This window comes from Rhipicephalus microplus, chromosome 3, assembly GCF_043290135.1.
Source record: "Rhipicephalus microplus isolate Deutch F79 chromosome 3, USDA_Rmic, whole genome shotgun sequence".
Classification (NCBI taxonomy): domain Eukaryota; kingdom Metazoa; phylum Arthropoda; class Arachnida; order Ixodida; family Ixodidae; genus Rhipicephalus; species Rhipicephalus microplus.
Genome location: NC_134702.1, coordinates 13608587 through 13630886, shown reverse-complemented (window position 1 = coordinate 13630886; position 22300 = coordinate 13608587). Strand labels below are relative to the sequence as shown.

The 22300-nt window shown below is 41.4% G+C and overlaps 1 protein-coding gene across 1 annotated transcript in view; it reads right to left on the bottom strand.

Moving 5' to 3' along the window:
* coro (protein coronin) overlaps positions 1-22300 on the bottom strand; it is a 45036-nt gene that overhangs the window by 2838 nt on the left and 19898 nt on the right. Inside the window, exons 8-11 of the mRNA XM_037433089.2 lie at positions 20572-20632; positions 18893-18994; positions 14351-14488; positions 11536-11724 (exon numbers count right to left, since the gene is read on the bottom strand). Coding sequence (XP_037288986.2) covers positions 11536-11724; positions 14351-14488; positions 18893-18994; positions 20572-20632 — 490 coding nt within the window. The remainder of the gene's footprint in view (positions 1-11535; positions 11725-14350; positions 14489-18892; positions 18995-20571; positions 20633-22300) is intronic.

Sequence of the window (22300 nt, the reverse complement as noted above, 5' to 3'; positions counted from 1 at the left end):
CAAGTGTTGCAAATACATCAATGTGGCTCAAACTAAGGACAGTGGAAATGAAAGTACTATGGGCATTACGTAGCCCCAAGTTCTTGCGTTTTAATCCTTGTGCATTACAAATAAAACATTTTTCTTTATCAATATAGAGAAGCATTAAGGGCAGTATAGATCCTACTGAAGTATTCAAGTACTTCTGGTGAGACTATACTGAAAAAGTGAACACAAACCAAGATGACATGAAGACTGTTAACAAATCCAATGTTTTGCCAAAGTCATAAAGTTTTTTTTATTTAACTTGCATAGTTTACCTGCTTTTGTTCATTATTGGTGAGCAATATCAATTGGGCTTATAAAGGTAACTTTGCAACAATTATTTTTCAAAGGGGCGCATATGAATTAGTAGCAAAAAAAAATTTGCATGGTCTAAACTCAATATTCTGAAGTTTGGATACCCATTAGACACCGATGCTTAGTCTGATAACCTGTACTCTCTAAAACATCTGGATGTGTTAATAAATGCTTATGGGATCCGCAATTATTCTTTCGCCAAACTGCACCCCATGTTGTACATGCTTCACAGCATAATTTATTTATTTTTCATTTTTTTATTTTGTGGTTTTCTGTGTTTGCACAGCGATTCTACTGTGCTCGCTGGCATTCTACTTGTGTTCTCACGCTTTTTATATCCTCTCAAAAATGTTTTATATTTTGGGAATTATGGGAATGGTGCAACAAACCTGGCTTAAAGTACTGCAACGTCTTTTGCAGTCGTTCAATCTCACTATTGCTTCATACTCCTTTTACTTGTGTAGTAACGAGCTTGTGTCCAAAGATTTGGTGTGTGTATGTGCACGTGAGAAAGGTTTTTGCGGCAATGCTGTTGGCCATTGCGTACCTAACCACTGTGTTTGTAGCAACTGTACACTTCACCAGGTATATCTGTTCTTTAACATAGGGTGTACATAATGCATACACAGTAAAAGAAAAGTTGATTGTTAGGCTAGTTGGTTGTGCCTAACTGGCTCAGATAAATTAGTGGTGGTTCCCATTTCCTTCCTTGTGTTCCTTGTCATTCCTCTATTTGTGCTCAGATACCTAAACTGATTATATAAAAAAAGCGAGGGAGAAGGGATTAGAGAAATGATGCAATTATTTAAAAAGTGAGAGAGAGGGGATTAGAGAAATGATGCAATTATTTAAAAAGTGAGGGAGAGGGGAATGGAGAAATGATGCCATTATTTGCCACGGCAATCTGTACAGTTACATTTGGCAGGAAAAGAATACTACCATGCTTATATACCATATTTATGTACAGAACCAATGTCATATTTCTCGGAGGTGTGTATGTATCATGAAGTAAAAATAGATGTTGAAAACTGTGTTGTCTTTTACCATTTTTTGGGGGCATTCCTTCTGAGAGACGGGGAGAAGATGCACACTGGCCTCCGATGATGCAGTTAGAGATAAGCACAACGCTTTTAAGGGGCCCTGCAACACTTGCCAAGTGATCGAATAATGGCTTCATTAAAGGATAATTTCCGAGGTCTTACGTACCAAAACTACAATAGCATTATGAAAGACATCGTAGCAGAGAGCTCCGGAAATTTCTATCATCAGATGTTCTTTAACATGCACAGACATTCTACAGTACACGAGCCTCTACCATATTGCCTCCTCCAAAATGCGACTGCTGAGGCCAAGATCGAACTCGTGGGCTTTGGGGCGGCAGCTGACCACTGAAGCCACTGGTCCACTGTGGCAGACAATTCATCAAAGAAGTTTATGGTTCCACAAAATCACTGCCACAAAATTATTCTTTTTGAATTCGGAAAGTACAAGAGACATCATCAGTGACAAGTTTCAAGTGCTTTCTCTTTCCTTTTGTATTGGCGAGTGCATAGAAAGGTATGCAAGAGGAGGGATGACTAGGGGCAAGAAGCTACGCCTATTCGTCGGTGCACGTCACGTCCTTGAGCACTTTGTGCATGGCTTGTTTTCAGTGAGCGTGCGAGCAGGTTTCGGCAACCATAATAGCTATGAAGCTCACTATGCTCACATAAGACACAAATTTGGGGGTTTACGACATTGATTTGGGCTTACTGCGTCATTTGTGAGGAGGAGAGAATGATAATTAGCCAACTACATGAATTGTAAATTCTAGGCAGCACGCCGCACTATGCCTGGCTCACTTGTTTTCAGGAGCCCCTGCTGCTGGTCAGCAGCATTTTCTGACCAGCTCAAAAAGTGTCCTTTTAAAAAACTTGGATCCACTAGTTATTGTCGTTTCTGAAGTTGTTGGTGGAAATAGAATTTTGAGAACGATGTAACCTTTGGCACGTATTGCGACTAGTAAGACTCTTAGGTAGCCGTTAGGTGTCACACAAAACTTATCTATAAATTTATGCAAGAAAAAGCACCGAAAGCAAATGAGCCTTTGCAAAAAAAGCAGTAGGATGTTCTGGTAACAAAGTTATGCCTCGAATAGTAGAGTCAACCTTTCGAAATGGGCAATAAGGGTGCCTTGAGAGGCTAGGTTTCAACAGTGAAGGTGTTCTTGATCAAGGTTTCCTTGTCAAATAGCACAGTGCTGATCATGTGGCATCGCAGTGTGGCAAAAGTGAGGCCCCATAGGATGGGGAGGGCTGTGTCATGCTGAGATTTGTGAGGGTGAAGTTTGACAAGTGAACCAATGAGAGGCATGCCAGGGAGGAGGAAAGTGAGGTCTTGCAGAAAGAGTGAACCAATGAGAGGTTCCTCAAGGAAGAGAGTGAAGCTCAGCTGAGGAGTCCAGCTGTTTTGAAAGAAGTAGGTCAGTCGGTGCCTCGGTGGATGCAAAGGAGGGCTCATCGGTTTGTCGCGAGTTTGCACTTTCATAAGGGCCAGAACAGCTACCGTGGAAGAAGCCGCCCGACATGAGCATCAGCAAGAGCAAATGCTGGAACAGGCATGTTGTCGCTGAGCCAATCGCGATGCCTGCGCAACAGAGGCTGAAGCTAAGAGCCAATGAAAGGAAGACTTGAAAAACGCAGAAGCATGATAGCCAGATGAAGGAGGAGCGTCGCCATTTCGATGGTGTTCGCAAACGAAGCTGGCTGGGTGTTTCTTCTTTAGTGACAGTTTCCTGAAAATCAAAAAACGTAAGCCAGGGAATGCTGAAACAGTAAGTTCAAGCAGTTATCACGGCAGCCCTCATCCATACACTTTCTTAAGTCTGCACGTGTGATAGTTGGGCTATTGTAGCACCAAATTTGTTTTCCAGTAAATATATGTGTTCCTTGACCATAAAACCCGTCAGTCGAAGACATGGCATACTGTCATGATGCACGTCAATGCCACCACACCATTTGGACGCAATGTTTGAGTGGCGTGGGTTTCGTTAAAACTTGCGCTACAAGCACAAAACTGTATAATTTTATTTCACTGAAATCAGCAAGAGCTTAATGATTTCCTATGCACAGTTTGTTTGCACGTACAAAGGTGGTGAAGAAGAAAAACACCTCGGAAAGTTCTGGTGAACGATGCACACTCACAAGACTAGATGGCAGACCCAGTCTCTCCAAAAAAAAAGTGGGGGGAAGGCACTTCTGTAATAAATATTTATGCTTCACACACTGCTCAGAAAGTCATAGCGAAGTCGCCCTTGGCACAGTTGTTGCTCAGACATTAACACAAAAGTCTTTTCAGCCTTCCATCTCTGTGAAAATGCTCACAACCAATGCAAATTTTTGGCATTAGGTACGTTAAGCAGACACGGTATATGTGCCCAACTCGAGCCACCAAGTGCAACTGCGAAAAATTGCGCGAGAGAAAAGGCCCATGTGGGGGTCCCAGAACAAGCAAACTTGAAACAGAGTTTAAAATGGTTGTTTCATTGAGACCCTGAGCAAGTCAAGCAATTGCGTCATGCAGCATTCAGCATATCTGTTTAGCTCGATTTTTCATGACGGCGAGAATTCCTCTCTTGTAATTATCATCACTCGTGAGCCAATTTAGACTCGACGCTACGGCATCGAATGTTTTGATGCTCTGTAAATGGTGCTTCTCAGAACGCCATGCTTTTCCCCCGGAGAAGGCGAAAAAGTGTAAACTGCTATTACAAAAAATTGCAAAGGTATCTCCAAGCTCACAAAATTATTCTCCTACACGCTATGGACATAGCAGAATTCACAATAGCCAATAACTCCTCACTGCACTGCCCTAAATTTGGAAGACTTTTTTTTTTTTTTTTTTCATTGAGCTGAAAACGAGTTACCAATCCCACTTGAAGCATTTTACAGGAGCCAGTGACAAATATGCCATTCCACACAGTCACAAAGATTTCAGCAGCTTTCTGGCTCTTAAGGCAGTGCAAGCACAGTGCATGAGAAACAAAGCCACAAGGCTTCACTTGTGCAAGGGGGCCTTTTCCATGCCTATGCTTCATCTAACATGTTCGAAGAAAGCTTAAGTACCAGTACATAGATGACAGCTGGGCATTTGAGAAGCATGAAAGTCAAGACCAACCAAGTTGTGGTTGTGGTTGTGCAATAAAACAACACAACCTATGCTCTTTTAACAGCAACAGGTGCATGCCCGTCCCATGCATCAGTTAAGGGAAAACGACCCAGACCCCGAGCAAGAGATTACAAAGTGCTGCTTTTCGTGTCTGTGCATTTCCTTTCCTGTTGAACAACTACTACAGCATGTGTGGGCCTATATCTTATCTCCTTTACTGCTTACGTGCCATTTTACTTTCAATATAGAGACATACAGCTGAATGCATGCACTTGGAGCATTAGGCACCGTTCGCTTCAACTAGCGCAAAAGCATCAGGGCTCTTTTCGCTTAATTGTGGCACGCTTCTTGCATAACGCACAGCAATGTAGTGCCAGCACACGCGTCGCCCAAAAGATGAGGCACGTATGCATTCATTCGTGGAAGAAGTAATTTGCTGAGAACTTGAACCAGTTCACAAAATTCTTATACTATTCATGAAATTAAGTGAGAACTAAAACTAGTGAATTAACTTGTCCAACCAGTTTGCAACTTTCATAATAGTAAAAATATAACAGCTAAAAAATGCACAAGACTTATATTATTTTCATCAGTGCACTATCAGTTTAAAAGCATGTAAAAAGGGTTAAAACATCTCAGTTAACCTCGGAAGCACCATCATGATATAAAAACAGCGGAAGTGCTATTCAATATTCACACTTCAACATTCAATATTCACACCTTCAATATTCTTGAAGGTGATCAGTGTAGAGAGTAGTTAGTTCACAAGCCTCTGTACAAAGTCAGTTATCAATTGTTGCCTTCTGGCAGACTAAATCTGAGCAATTCAAACAACTACTTCAACTGACCGCACTGGTGATAACGTGTCTGACACCATATCTAGAATGAGAGCCAATGCATCATAACACGACAAATACTGGCTGTGTTCACATCAATTCTGCTGACAACTGTGCATATATGATCGGTAACTTGTACACAACATATCAGAATTAAGGCACAGGGAAGTATCACAGCTGAACATCGGCTACCACGAGCCTTTGCAACAGCGCACACAAGTTATTGTTTACCTCGCTTCCGATGTATCACTGTGGAGATGGCTAACAACACTGGCTTTAACAACCATCATTCTGACGTTCCTTAACAGTACCACCATACAATCCTGAAAGCCACTTCAAAAATAATGTATGCAGTACCTTTGCTGTGCTATCTCATACATTAACAGTGGGCCAAAGATGCAGAGAGACAACTTGAAAGTGTTGCAGTCAGCACAGAAATACTTGAGCATAGTTGTCCTTCCATTACATTAACAAGGCTTAAAATCTCAACACTTTCTTAACAGTCACTGCTCCCATACACAAACACTGAAGCATACTTGGCGGTCAAGAGAATAAGAATAGCTATCATAAAAGCGCTTCAGTTCAAGTGTAAAAAAAAAATGAGTCAGTCATAAAAGACAAGATTTCAGAGGCAATGCATAAGAACGGAGCGTGGAACATGGTTAAAAACGCCATTTGAGCACGCATGATAGCTTACAAAAAAAAAGAGCACAAATATTTGTATAAAGCCTAGTAGCAGGCCAAAAACAGCAAAATAAGTCAGACCATAAGACAGCAAAATCACACACATATCGAGGTAACCATTCCACTAAAGAAGAAACACTGGCATCCATTTAAAAGTTACATACTTCACAATGTAGTCAGCTTGAGATAGGGCATGACATCATGCCTCATGGTGCACCCTAATGGCATTAGGAGTTCCAAGGCATTATTATTATTACTTTTGAAATTGGTAATACACAAATATTATTTTATGTTGGTGTCATCATTTCTCGATGCGTTAGAGCGCTGCCGATAGGTTTTTGTATTACGTTGATTGAATAAACACTGAATAAACACTGAACATTGAACAATACTGTTCCCAGGGTTCGAAAGGGTTACTCGCTTTACTCCAGATCAATTATGCTATTAATGTCATAATCTTGATCATTGCCCGGCTGGCTAGAACAGCAGCTTAGCCATAAACCATAATATTTAGGTTCAAATGTTCTTCATGGCTTTTAAGGTGTAGTGCTACTAAAAACTTGCAGTAGTAAGGGTGAAGCACTAAAAACTAAATTTGAGCATCTTTAAGTGTACTGTTGACTGCTCTTGAAACAGAAACTATGAATAGCATCTACATATTTGATGGTATGAAATGATTAAGAAACGCTGACATCTGAGATGAAAAAAATACCCCCTTTAAAAATGATTAATGAAATTAGCACACTGTTGTATATTTTTTTAAAGCACCTAGACTGTGCAGTTCGGTATGAACAAGGAAAATGTGCCACTCACAGCACAAATATACGAGGTTCTTAAAACTCGGAACACATTTGCATTTTATCTTAATGCCATTAAGCTTGCCCATATGACAGTGCATGAATGACAATCAGAGCTATACCATTAAGCATTTGATGCCATTAAATCAGCACGTGCGGCACAGGTACAAAGAATGCCCATTGAAAAAGCAACCAAGCTGCATAGAGAATGTGAGAGGCCATAGGCAACCTACATTTCCACATGGTATCAATTGATGCAAAAATCATGCTCGCTAAAAAAAATCGTGCCAATAATTTGAGCAATGACAAGTACAACTGTTTCCAAGTCTTTCACACTACGTCAAATGCAGGCTTGTGCGAATAGTGAATTTTAGGTTTGAAGCGAATGCGAAGCGAATAGTGATTTTGGTCACACAACTTCAAATTGAATTCGAATAGTATATATATATCACATATCATAAAGAAAAATGGAAATATTCATCATGACTTGACTAAACTGCGCTATATTTTTTTTTTTAATTGAAACAAGGCTGTCTAAATGCCATTCCTTTTGGTTCAAAGGAAGTGCAAACTTTGAACAGTAGCAGGATTAGACTTGCTATAGAATGCAAGTGATAACCTGTAAAATAAGTTATGTTTCAAAATTTGTAATACTTTGAGCATATAAAGTGGTATATTAAGCTTTTAAACTTGAAAAATGATGAATTGATGTAAGAACAATATGCTCATTTAACCTTAAAGTGAAACTTCGAAACAGTGCACATTTTTATTGGATAGGTGTTATCACGGCTTAGCATCCCTTTACTGCAAAGAAACCACTTTTACAGTGGGTTACATGCAGACTAATATACACTTGAATACGTGCTTTCATGGCGTAGCACTCCTCCACTGCAGCGATACCATCCTTAGAGGGTGTACATGCAAATCACTCTACACCTATTAGTTTATTTCGAATACTTTGAAATTTTCTACAATTTAGATTCGAATCGAAAAGAGTTAGAATACAGTAATATTCGCACAAGCCTAGTCAAATATAAAATATAAAGGTGATGTTGTGCTTTGTGCTTAGCGTCACTATTTCCAAAAATGTTGCCAGGTCATTTGCCAACAGTTGCGGAGTAAAATGACAGGTCTTTAAAATATAAAAGTTAGAAATATGAGAGAAAAATATTTTCTGATGAACTGCACAAATACAACACAACGGCAGTGATGAAAATGCAGGCAACCAATTTTATGGACACGCTTCGCTATCTGAATTAATACTGGCGCACCACCACCATGTGCTCCACGGTGAAAAAATTTAGCTGATTGGCAATAAAAAGGCCAATTACATGTGATGGTTATCTTAACTTCTTCCCTATGACCTGCACAGACTTCACCCTAAACTTGGCAACTACAATAGTGCCGCCAGCATTTTTTGTGCTGCTGCGACTTCCCGACTTCCTAAGAGCCATTTCACCACTAAGCCTAACAATGTAGCGATTTCGACTCTTTTTCAATAAAGTGCCAACTCCACTAACTAACCTGTCATTTGCAGCTGTGAACGTTTTTGAAAAATATTTCTTATATTGGCAAATAAATTCCGAGAAAGCCAACGAGAAGGATTAAATTCTTGAAAGCACCAAGTTCTAAAAATATCCATACAGATTTCTCACAAAAGCTCCCAAGTAGACAAGAATTCGTTCCGTTTGCTAATTCAAACTAGGTGGCTTATAGTGCGAGCTATAAAGAAACTAAAGCATCAAATTTTTCTGTCCACTGTTCAAGGCAAGGCAAGTGCAAATGAAAATGACGATTGCTTTTTTGAATGTGCTAACTACTTCAAAGCACTACTTCGTCAATATTTTCTCCAAGTGAACCAGGCATGGTCACCACCACTTATTGCAGTCACTTGGAGGGCAGAGCAAAAGCAATTTCAACATTTTCTATTCATGTTTTACATGCCAGACCTTTAGAACTGCCGCTAATCATTTACAGCTAATACAATGTAAGAAGATGAGCTTATTCACCTAGATGTCAGAAAGCACAATCAACGAGCTAGGTTTTCTATGTTTAAAAGTTTTGAAGCGCTTCTTTGAATAAAGTTATTGTGTCCACAAAATCAGTCAGCAACTGCGATAATTGAGCATTGTCAAGATGTGACCTGTTTAAAACGAAATATTGCTGAGAAGTTTCCGGGTGATAATGACCCACGACGAAGTGATTAATAATAAATGATAGTTTAGATGGTCTACCTGCATAAACGAAATCTGGCAATTTCCACAAATCAATCACACTGGCTAACCTTTGTAACGATGCAGTGGGACTTGCATGTCACGTGAGCAACCCTAAAGTTTCAGAAAATGGTACAAAGTAATGAGATAGAAAAAAACTTCCCAGATGTAAGGCTTGCTCGAGGGTAATAAAATATGTGCAGCACCATTCTTCTGAAGTTTATGAAGTAGAGAAACTTACAAGCAGCACCCGGCTTAAGAAAACAGCCAACCTCCAACAATTTGACACCATTTAAGGACAACTTCGCTTAACTGTCTCTACACCAAGATTTCTCAAAGACATGGAGACAGAAAAATCTCAATATATGAAATCTAACTAACTGACCATCGGCTTATTTTTAAAAAATTACAGCTGATCAAAACTAGCCCAATTTAGGCGATGGCAGGTAGATGTACCAACAGCACTTACACTGCAAAAACACCCAATGGAATTAAGTTACTAACAACCACACTAAAAGGGGCACACGATATCACTAAAACATGAAAAAACAAAAACGTGCAAAGCCGATCTAAGAGCCAGCTAACACAATTTGAGCATAACAAAATGAACAGCTGAATGGCATTGCAAACGATACACAAAACACAGTGCTGTGTTTGACAGTACTTTTTCACTATGGTGTTGTGTATTATTTGTGCTGCCGTTCAATTAGGCATTTCTTTCAGCAAGCACAAGTATCAGTGTTATAAAATATTCAAATATTTCATTGGCACCATATCATAACAACAGCTTTTGCTCGAGCAGTGGTGTCAGGCACATTCAGTGTTCACAATTAAATGTGACAGTTATTAATATGGCAAGTTGGCTCAAAGCACTGCTCTTGACACATGCAGATATAGTGTTCGTTCATGTCGAAACTGTTTTTAATGGGATTTTCGAAAGTATAAGCAGTGATGACGGTGCAGTATTTCTAAATAGCTAAGTCATCTCAAGTATCATTTCATTTCATACAGTGAATGGTTCAAACCAATTTTTGTATGTATCAATAAGGTCAAATTAATGGAGATGGCTGTGCTCGTAAGAGATACACACGGAGCACTTGGCATTGGCCATACACTTACACCTATGCTACACATCGAGTCAACACAAGAGGGACAATGACATTTACAGAACATCCTAAAACCAAGCAATTAAATTATGCTCATCTGTTAATCATTGCAGTCACAGAAACATGAACTAAAAACACATGTGCTGTAGCTCTCGCAAACAATCACAAAAGGTCTCAATTTCCAAAAGCAGAACTAGCTCAATAGGCCAAGAAAAAAAAAACCCTGGCTATATAAGGCATTGAACAACTCTGAGAAAGAGGGAAACAGTTACTCCACTAGCCAGAGAAGCTTTCTAGTGATTATGAAGTCAATATAGGGCAATGTCAACATCCATAAGTTACGAAGCAAATCTTTGGCAAGGAAGGCACGTAGGTACTACCACATGGCAATAGTATCAGCAAAAGAAGATGCGCTTTGTACTGAGTGTATAGAACTTCAGAGCTGAGGGCTGTGGCAGGCTTTCAGTGAGATTTGAAAAGCTCATTCTTACGAGTAGTGTTAGGAAAAAAAAATGCATACATTTCAAAGTAGGGGCATGCAAATAATGAAATTTTCAAGTGCGAACTGAAGGCCAATAAGGCAGAACACTGTCATTGAATATTAAATACAATACTGAATGTGTCTATTAACGATGCTGAATGAATCTTAACGTTTTACTGTGTAAGTAACAATGCATAGCATTTGTTACTTGCTTTTAAATATTCAGGGTTTCACTGAATATTCACCACTTTACAAATATTCAGTAGTGGCCAAATATTTGGGAATAAAATTTGAGGGAGCTGATAATGCAAAGCATTTATTTTAAGTTTGGCTAATTATTCAGGAATATGCCAGTACGCATTTTTCCATCAAATATGCTTCGAATAAAGAAAACACTGAATTTGTTCATTAAACTTCCCATATTTGCACACCCCTAATTTCGGAATCCAATGTCCATCAACTTGCTCTATGCTGCAGTCTACTGAAAATCGGCACGCAATGGCTGCCAAGTATGCTCCGTTATAAAAGTGTTGATAGCAGCATGTTTGAGCCATACAATAGCTTGCTCGTTAAAACAATAAAATTGCAGATATCTCTTTTTTTTCCTCGCTTTCGTGAGCGCAAGCGTCTTGTAGGCCTACCTCTGCCACTGATGTCATTCAAAATGAGGCAACAAGTGTAAGTAACTCTCATCATCATCAACATAGCAAAACATTCATCGATGCCACATGCCTCAACTGAAGAACCCCACCGAGAAGGCACTTCACTCGCTCACACTCCGTGGAGCCAGCAAACCTCAACATTGCCACCTTGCAGGCGGGCAAAAACGTCAAGCCGCTGCACCCACCATCGTCTTCGCGACAAACAATAGCACAAACAATGGCTGGCTAGCCTGCTTCGAGCAGCAAAGAAAGCCCAAGTTTAGACGCCTACTTCATGGTTGTTGTTGCTCTGCTTCTGGTCACCCGGCGGCGGTGTCGGTGGTGTGCTGGGTCGGTCGATGGAGGTGTCCTCCTTGCTGCTTTCCAGCCGCGACTCCAGCTCTTTGATGCGTTTCTCGTGCTTCACCACAACGGACTTGAGCTTTCTGACTTCATCCAATAGCTCATCCAGCTTTGCATCCTACGTGTGCACGGAAAAATGCCGCAGAGCAAAGCTGTCACCTTTCTGTTCGGTTTACCCCACACTCAAGGCGAGCACATTTTCTCCACATGCAGCTCATTTTCTACACAATTGTGTACACCACTTGTTTTAGCCATTTGCATCAACTAGGAGCAAAGAAAGAGCAAGATACGTTGAGCTTTGAGCGAACTAAACCTTGCGGGGTCTAAAGTGGAGACCACGACGCTCTTGGAGTAAACGAACACAGCAGACGCAGTTGGAACGAACTAAACAACTCACATTTATTTAACTGCTTTTAGATTGACGATGTGGTCAGCCGAATCATTACACATCAATTATGATCAACACGCTAAACAACCTTACACAATATTACACAAGATTCCATAAAAACATAACAAACGCAAGAACACACATGAGGCGGCGGCGCCAACGCTTGACTTACCATGAGGGCTCACCGCAGACGGCCCAAGGTGTCGCCTACCGCAGGCCCACTGCTAGAGACAACCGTTCGTGCCAACCGCCACCAGCCAAACAGAACCACTCATCTCTCTTGTGCAGCCATCAAGGCTTGTCGCCAGGCATCACTGCCGTACTTACTGTTCTGACCATGATGATGATTATGGTGGTGTGGTAATAAACGCTCGCGAGCACAACGCCACCTACCGCTGGGTAGTTTGAACCTGTAATGCGACCTCTGTGCAAGACACATGTGCCACGAGGTGCAAACAACTTTATAAAAAGTGTTAGCACTCCCACAACCTCCTGCATAATAAATCTATATACTGCAATGTACTGTTGCCTATGGCCACTTTGCTAAAGGCACTACCTACCATGTTGAACAAGTCGTTCGACATGCCGCTTCCCATGAGCCATGCCAAAAGTAATACTTCTCATCGCTTAAAATGGGCACAAGCAATAACAAATTTGGCCTATGGCTAAGACACGTTGCCGGGCTAGTTGGTTGGGATTCATCCTTTATAGGGGTATAGCGCAGCACGACAAGGGCACAAAAAGAGAGACGCACACACACACAGCGCTACACACACACAGCGCTGTGTGTATTTGCGTCTCTCTTTTTGTGTCCTTGTCGTGGTGTGCTGTACCCCCATAAAAGGTGCACTATAGACTACTTTACGGATAGGCTTGAGTGTCGCTACTTGTATCTTTAACAACTAAACGAACGGCGTTACAGTTGTGGAAGTGATGACACCCCCTGTAAGGTTGTTTGCGCCGTGTGGCGCACGTGTCACGCGCAGAAGTCGTATTTCGGGATCACAACTGTTGAGCGGTAAGTGGCGTTGGGTTCGCAAGCATTGATCACCACTATCACCATCATGGTTAGGTCGGTAGCGCCGGCATCACCGCCGGCTATATTCTCTCGTGCCGCCTTAGTGGCGGCACGAGAGAATTGAGCGAGTCTCTTTTTCTGGTGGCATTGACGCGAGCGGTTTCTCTCGAGTGGGTAAACGGTGCACAGCACCGCGGGCCATCTGCAGGAGGGCACTTGTGGTGAGTCAAGCGTTGGCACTGCCGCCTTGTGTTTGTTATGCTGTTGAGTGTTGCATAATTATGTGTAAGGTTGTTTTAGCATGTTTGAGCACAATTGATGTACAATTATTCGGCTGACAATATCGTCGTTCTAAAGGTAGTTAAATAAATGTGTGTTGTTTGGTTCGTTCCGACCGCGTATACTGTGTCCGTTCACTCAAAGAGCGTGGCGCTCGCTCTCCATTTCGAGACCTCGCACAGCAGACACATGCACATGAAAATGGTTAGGTTGGTGCTTACAATATTTCATGGCTTTATCACTGACTCCAAGACATACCAACAGGGAAACATTGGCAGCCCAATATGGTGACGCCCACATGTCTTATGGAAAATAGTCCATAATTCTAGCTTAAGATTTCATTCGACTTATGCAAACAGAGAGCACGAATGACTTCAGAACAAGCATATGATTGCAATTTACTTGTTAACACATGCAAAATAATGTACTTTGACATTATCTTTGTTGGAAAAGAAATAACGTACGTATCGATTTTGATGCAGTTACAGACAATTTTTCATAGATGGTGTCTGTAAAGGTTATACTTCTCAATTCATGGGTATTGAGTCTTGTAGTACAGCAGAGCCCCACTTTTCTTTCTTTTTAGAATTTCCTTGACTTAATGGCAGAAGGCTGACACAAATGTCAGTGTAATTTTGTACTCAGCAGTTAAGTGCACTTGTTTTCACTCCGAAAGACTGCATAAGCGCAAGAAAAATAACTGCGACCCAGTGCACCGTACTCGTGGATTTCTTCCAAACTTCCCGAAAACTTTCAGTGTGGCTTTAAAAACACTAGCCTGGTACTCGTATGCAATTTAGGCCACATATTAGTATGTTTATTGTACTATAATGCAAGTTTGCTGAAACTGTCACATGCTTCCATTTTCCATCAACATCGGGAAGTCTTCACAAGTTCCTTGATAGCGCCCTCATATATCTATATAGCTTGCACGTGCCGAGACGGTCCACATTGAGCCATCTCACAATGAACGAAAGTAGCACGCTTACAATTAAGCAAGCATTTGAAATGTTGCAATGACAGCATATAAAGTGCCACAGCAATGCATGGCCTACTTACCGACACCACAGAGGTCACCGACTGTTCGCTTGCTTTCGTTGCAGCTGGCCTTTCAGGCATTTTGTTAAGAATGTTGGGCTTCTTAGTCATTGCGAAGTCCTGCTTGGTGCTGGCCGTGTAGCCTTCTTTCAAGTTGATCTGTCGGAAAATAGCAACGAGTAATCACAAACCACACACTGACAAAAATTAAAACAGAGCTCTTCATGGAGACTGCTGAGGCCAGGTTAGTGCACTGGAACTGAACTGAAACAAAACGAAGTTGTTTTTAGTTTTCTCTTTTTTTTTTTTTTTTTGACATAAGAAGATTGAGGCACCTGTAATTCTTGATAGACTGTAAGGTACGACATTACAAGGAAAGGGGGGGACAGTATAGCGAGGGACCTTTACTATTGTAGGCAGTAGGTGCAATCCATGCCAAAGCTTACAACGTAATTTCTACCATACCAGGACTTCAATTCAGTAATTACAGCTAAAGTTGCTTGGAGGATTTCATTTTCACTTTCCATAAGCATGCTATCCACGAGGACTGCTCCGAGCAATTATGATGTAACTTTTACTGCTGAACCATAGAAACGAAAACACAACAGAATTTACCTGTCTCTTGCTGCAAGAGGCATATCATAAGGCCATAGCAAGGCTCAATTGTATAAACAATTAAGGGGCGACGCGGGTCTTAGAATGATGAAAAATGGCCAAAAAGTCGATTTTGAGAAAATGTGATATTTGAAATTTTTAGACCTATAAGCACGTGTCCTCAAATTGTTAACGCTGAATTCGATCAGTAAATGGATTAAAATTGATTATGGACTCGCCACGGGAGCCGCAAAACAACCCACGGCAGGTCAAATTCGTTAAAACTTCTCGTGCGCGCCGCCGGCGAGGCACTTGGCCGATCACCGCCATCTTGGGCTTGTTTTGAAGCTGATTCCTTTGGGCGCATTTTGCCACCCTTCAAAATGGCGTCGCTTAAACAGAACGGCTGCCCTCACCCCTTTTCCGGAGCCCCTTTCCGGGCCGCTGATTGCCCGGAGCGTGCGCACACTAGGCGAGCCCCCTGTTCCTCGCTTCCCATTGGCTGATGCGGCCATAATTGCTCGCGCTTTTTTTTTTTGTATATTGTTCGTCGGCCGCCGGTTCCCGTTCGCGCACATTGTTTGTCTGCTTCTCGCACGTGCCTGCTTCTGCTACGCGACCGACGCACCGACTTTCCGTCTTTTGCCGGCATGATTGGAGACGCTCGTCTAAAGAAGAAGACGCGCCAAGCGTACGGCAAGAAACGGAAGCGCCCGTGGAACGCCCGCCAGAAGAAAGCAGCCGACAACGTGCAGCCGATTTCGCTCGATGCCACCGAAGCGGCGCGTTCCGACGACGGCGCGCAGCCGCGGCCGCTTGTGTCCGAAGCGGTGCATTCTCCTGTGCCTTGCAGTAGTCATCTTGCACTTCCAGCAGCATCCTAGACCGCGTTGACACGGCGTTTTATTCGGCGGACGAGTTTGCTGAGTGCGCGAGAAACGCAGCGGGCTTGAAGGCATCACTCGCATCACAGTGCGCGACGGAACGTAAGTTCGAGTTACTAGATATTGATCAGGATGATGGTGGCAAAGAAAATGGGACAGAATTTGTTATTGTTGATCTGGGGGCGATACGCTCGTTATTTGGACTTGTCGCATGCCCAGAATGTGGTAAAAGAAGCGTCACTATTTCAAAGGCCAAGAAAGAGTACGGGCTGTGTTCGAAGCTCATACTCACGTGCGGCAGTTGTGACTTTCGCGAAGAGCATTTTTCGTCCCCACGTATAGCCGACGAGATCGACGCCAAAATAAGGCCGTTTCAAAATAATATGCGTGCCATGAAGGCCATCAACAGTATCGGCAAGGGGAGAACGGCTCTGTCGTACTTCTTCCCCGGGATGAACATTTCGCATCGAGGGCTTCACCACAAGAGTTACCAAAGCCACATGAATATAATGAAAGAAGCCAGCTGTGCGACTGCTGCCGAATGCGAAGCGGCGAGCATTGCTCGCGTCAAGGAGCTCTATGCGGAGTTCGGCAACGCGCCCGGAAACGACGTCATTTATGACGGCACCTGGCTTACGCGTGGACATAGCTCGCATATATGTGTTGGCTACATTGTTGAGATGTATAGCGGCCTCGTGATAGACCATATCGTGCTATCGAACTTTTGCCTGGCTTGCACCACAGGACCCAAGGAAGGAGAAGCAGGACATTCTGCCTGGCTCATTCAGCATGCCCCTCTGTGCCAGAAGAATATTGATTGTAATGCTGACCAGATGGAAGTGGAGGCAGCGCTATGCTTGTTTGAGCGGTGACTTGAAAAGCACAAGCTTCGTTATACAACAATGCTGTCGGACGGCGACAGCAGGACATTCCATGCACTCACAGAAAAGGAGGTGTACGGCTTCGTAAAGGTGGCCAAAAAGGACTGCATAAAGCATGTACACAAGCGTATGGGAGCTGCCATACGTACCCTTGTAGAGAAAAAAAAAGCTCAATGTGGCTCACTTGGTGGAAAGGGCATACTTACGCAACAAAAGATAAAGAAGATCACCTCATACTATGGCTACGCATTGAGAAGCCACAGGAACGATGTTCCAGGTATGCAGAAGACTGTTCTAGCAACTTTGAACCACATGTCTTCAACTGACGAGGCACCAAAGCATGACCTTTGCCCTGAAGGCCTTGAATCCTGATGCAAATTTCAGAGAGCTCTTGCAAAAAATGAGAAGCCGCCACCACACAAGGACAGCCTGCCTGATTTCGTAACTGAGGCATTGGAGCCTGTGTTTAGGCGGCTGAGCGACAATGCCCTCTTGGAAAGGTGCAGCGATGGGATCACCCAGAACCCAAGTGAGTGCCTGCACGCTATGATTTGGCAGCAGGCCCCCAAAACTCAGCATGCATCCTTGCGGAGCATTGAAAGGGCAGTTGCCGAAGCCATCAGCCGCTTCAACCAAGGCACAACCAAGAGCAACGTGGAAATTGCCGAGAAGCTGGGCTACAGTGCTGCCAATAACTTGGTGCGTCACAGCCTTGAGAATGACAAGGGCAGGCTGCAAAAATCGCGAGGAGAGCATCTCGACAACAGTTCAATAAAGGAAAGACTTTCAAAGCGTCACAAGCCAGCAGGGGACTCTGCTTACAGTCCTGGTCTGCTGTAAACAGTCATGATGGCAAATAGTGAGAATTTTTGCAAAAATAAATATTCTTGTTTTTAGACCTAAACATTGTGTAAATCTATTGTCTATCCAAGGACAACATTATTACATGATTTTTTTGTGTTCCTTTCACTTGCAAGGCACTGGAACGACCACAAAGTAAAAAAATAATAATTCTCATGCTGAGTCAATGACTATTTTATAGTTCTAGAACAAGCTGTAAGCAGTATTCTGGGTGGGTACAGTGAAATTTAGCATGGCCATTTATCCTATAATATAGAGCTACAGAATGATGTCATTAATATCGCTGTAGCTTTACTTTAGCAAAAGTTAAAGTTGCTAGAAACTTCAAACGGGTTTTTCTCAGTTCTATGTTTTTGCACATAGCACTCGGCCTCACAGGTGTTTTTCCTATGTTAAACTTGAGTGAATGCGACAAAGTTGGTATCATTTTATTCGTCTTGACATGATCCAGGGGGTAATGCTATTTCTATTTCTCTAGCATCACTTCAAAAATTACCATTGAAGATTTTAGTGAGAGAAATTTATTGTAATATAGTGACCTTATGTGTTCGTCCGTTTTCTTGCTTATAAAATGCCTTCAAATGGATAAAAGTAGCATCACCCCCTACAGCAAGTCTCCAGCATTGGGATTATGCATTCACTTTTTGGATTTAGCAAGAATAAGTTGCCAGAAGTATGCAATTAAATGAATAAGTTGTAAGAAGTATGCAATTAATTGAGATTCAGACCTTCATATTTTGTAAACCACTTGAAATATTAAGAAACAAATTAGAGATTTGAGATCAGCATGAAAAACTAGCTTAGGTAGTGAAGTTTGGTTAAGACTGAGCAAAAAATTAAAAAAAAATTTTGGAACCCACGTCCCCCCTTAAATATATTTAAAAGTGGCAATTTGCAAGAGCAAATGAAGGTCTCATAACGAAACAGTGCTTGAAACCGAACCCTGATGAGAGGAAATAATCTTGGCGAGAACAAATTTTTATTACATGCTGAGATCAACATATCAAGTCTCCTCTTATTTTGGTGTCGTTTTGCATTACTACAATGAAGTTTTTAAATGTACCAACCAGCACACTTGAACCAACTACAGCAGACTACAAAGACGTTTGTACATAAATACTGCTGCACAATATTCAGTACTGAGCCATATGACAGCATGCTAGGTACTATCAGAGCACAGATGTTTGTCTACCGTTAGTTTTTTTCTTTTGTGAATGCAATAAACTCAACAAGCTTTTACGCTGCCAATGAGGCAAGGCAACTACTACATTAATCAGAGAGATGCCAGCAAAACTTCACAAAGAAAATAAAAAGGTCTGATACATATTTTGACTAAATCTTACAAGAATGGGGTCAGCATCTTTTCCTTCTGCCCACTCCTCAGCCGATATAGCGGGAGTGTCACCGGGCGTCTCGGGGTAGAGATCTTGCTGGAATAGGTCCGACTGAAATGACAAAACCAAAAAGGCAATGCGCTCATGTAAGTAAAACACATTACATATACTTCATTATGGGATCACATTCAGGTGGCTACACCGTAGTTGTACTCATTGTTTGCAAGAACACTTTCTTTTGATTCTTTTTTTCACCAGTGTAAGCAACTAGTTTTTACAATTTGAGATGCACATGATCATGGTAGTCTAAAGAGATGAAAAAATCTGCACCTGCATTCATCGATCAAGAGTAATAAGCATCAAAATTAATTTGTTTTTTCATTTCTTGATAATCTGATTTTTATGGCACTTATTTTCTCCAGCACAACGAAAAGCTTACCGGTCATGAGTGTCTAATCACGGAATAGTAATATCAAAACCGCCATGAAAGATTTGTAATCAGAGTTTCTCTATCTGCGGCAAATTTGAACACATGCTGTAAGCAGTGAGCGCTACAGCAGTTACTGATCATGCACAGCGGTTTACTGAGCATGCGTGCACTCCAGACACATGCATTGCGGCACAACATGGTCCACTGGCTGCCTAGCCCCACTTCTTGCCATGAAACTCCTTTTACCTTGAAAACAGCACAAAATAGTGCGAGGATAGATGATAATATACGTGCTTTATTTTCTCAAGACGAATTATAGTGCACGTGATAGCATCAAACTGCGTGACTATGTACAGCAAAGTGATCAACCCCATAATTAAGCTTGAAGGCTCTTCCAATAGGGTGTGAGACATGGCTGTTTGTTGCTACTTTTAAACAATATTTAAAAATACAAATCCTACTCACAACATGAAAAGGATGCAAGAATCTGTTACCTTATTTACTGTCTTTTCATTTCTACCAGAATTTAACCACATGTTCTGGCAGTTGTCAGTCCCTTTAGTCTCTTAAAAATTCATTTAGATGGGATACACAACAGTCAAAGTTCAAAATTTTGACACATAACTACAAAATGAATGCCCTACTTCTGCACGGGGAAAGAAGCTTCCTCAGCAAATTGAGGGACCTTTTCTTTCACACGTGACCTCACTTTCTTGAGTATACCAGGATGGCAGCATAAATAGAGCAAATTCCAAGTACAAGTCCAGCTAAAACACAAACGCAACTGTTTCAGGAGCTATAAAATCTCCACCACACTTAAGAAAGCTTAAAAAGAAAATTCAAACTAATCTGATTGATTTCATATATACATAGCATGCTACTATATGTTATTAATTTAATATGTCATATACACCATGAAATATTGATCTTCTTATGAATGTTTGCATTAGATGACTAATCTCGCTTGAAAAATTTTTACAATAAATATTATACTCTCGTTACATGGAGTACTTTTATAGTTATCGTGCTCAATCAGGATTGAAAATATGAGTTACTACTTGGTCCCTTTCCTAAATTGTTAATAAGCCAATTGTGATGGAAAAATCATATGTCAATTACCATGGAATGAATGTGCCCATCGAACACTGGTATAAGGTGCTAAAATCTTGAGCACTGGTTTAATTTGCGCCAGAGAAAACAACAAACTACTCAACGTGAGCAGTGAGCTCGATTTTGTTTGAGTAGCACGAGCACTAACCTTGCGTGGTACTGTGAAAGAAATCACTTCACAAAGGCCCTTGGAGTGCAGCTTGTAAAACCTAATGCAAGAAGACGAAGATGAGAAGCCAACAAGGGATTTACATCAACCAGACAAATTTCTGAACAAGTTTAAAAGGCCAAAGGCTGCTTACATCCTAAAATTACAAACATCACCAGCAAATTTTTGTTCTTAGACTGCAACAGTAGTAAGGATGCTTGATTGAAAGCCTAAATCGAGAACTTGCATAATGAGGACTCCTGCGGATTTGCGGTAATCTATTAAGCCTGTCATTCAGATATCACCCTGTTTGCCCTGGTCTACTACATGAACGTGGCATAGGCAAATAATTCCATTGCAGGATATACCTGAACAGCAGGCCTAACAAACACAGTAAAAATGCTAACAAGGGCATGATGGCTGGTTAGTCATTTTCTTCAGTACCTGTAGCTGCTTGCCTCTTTTCGATAATTTTTTTGGTGTGCATGGTCATTAAGGCAAAATTACAAGATTACTAACTCCACTGAATCTATTAACATACAAGGGCTAAATTCCATAGCTGTTGATTGGCCAAGGGTTCATTAGTACTAAATTTTAACCCTTAACGGGCAAAGACATGGCATTCCTTAGTGGCTCATAGTTCATCAATGATTGATTTTGTCTCGTGTTTACAAATACTTGATCCAGATTTAAATAAATTCCTGAGAAAAGTAAGTGCCTGCTTGAGTTTTCTTCTCTGTGTTTCCTTTTCAATACTCCATAATAAACCTTGGAAAAACATGTTGTAACACTAGCAAAACTAAAATTGAAGTCATGCTTCATCATCACACAAAGGCAGCTGGTAACCTGTAACAATCAAAGCACAGCATAGGTTTCCTATGTGCCTTAGACTGCTATTTCACACACAAACTTTTTGCAGGGGTTTATTTCAACTCCTAGCAAATTAGTATAAATTATAACCGAGTAAATAGAACAATTTTGGGTTTGATCTTCGAATATTGAAGTGAGAGTGTGAATCGAATCAAACATTTTTCAGATAATTCCCCAATATTTTTATGATACAGAAAACGTTGGAGAGGATTTCTATAAAATTTGCTATACTTAGATGATATAAGCAGGCGTAACAAAGATTTAGACCATGGAATGAAGCTTTGCGGCAGTGCAAATTTTCCCTAAAAAGGTGTGCTCACTGTATAACACGCCTCTATTGCAGCGAAACCATCTATAAAAAGGGCTAAGCATATTTTTATGAGATAGCAACATGAAAGTGTTTCTTTTTGCTAGGTTGATGAGGCACTGGTGGAGTGGTGTTTTATAGTTATCTTATTAGGAATGAGGTAACACAAAAGCCAACTGGCATTTGAACTGGCAAACGACATGATGACATCCAACCAAAGTGTTGCCCACAACACTTGGCATTTGAAAGGCAAAGATGCTATTTCCTCAGCCTTTCCTCCTCTTTCAACTTCTTTGTTAGCTCAACTGATGCGGTGGACAAGGGTGTGCTCCCTTCGAGCCCAGAGCTCTAAATCTGCCTTGTAGACGTCAATATACCAGTACGTCTGAAATTTTGGATGATAAAAATCTTCGGCGTATAATTTTTTGGGGCTTGCTATTCAAATTGCAGGTCTAAAACAGCTTTATTAGAGCCCCCATTTCTGCCTCATTTATGATCTCACTGTTGGAACTAGCGCTTTTTTTTTTAGTTCATACATTTGCAGCCATAGCA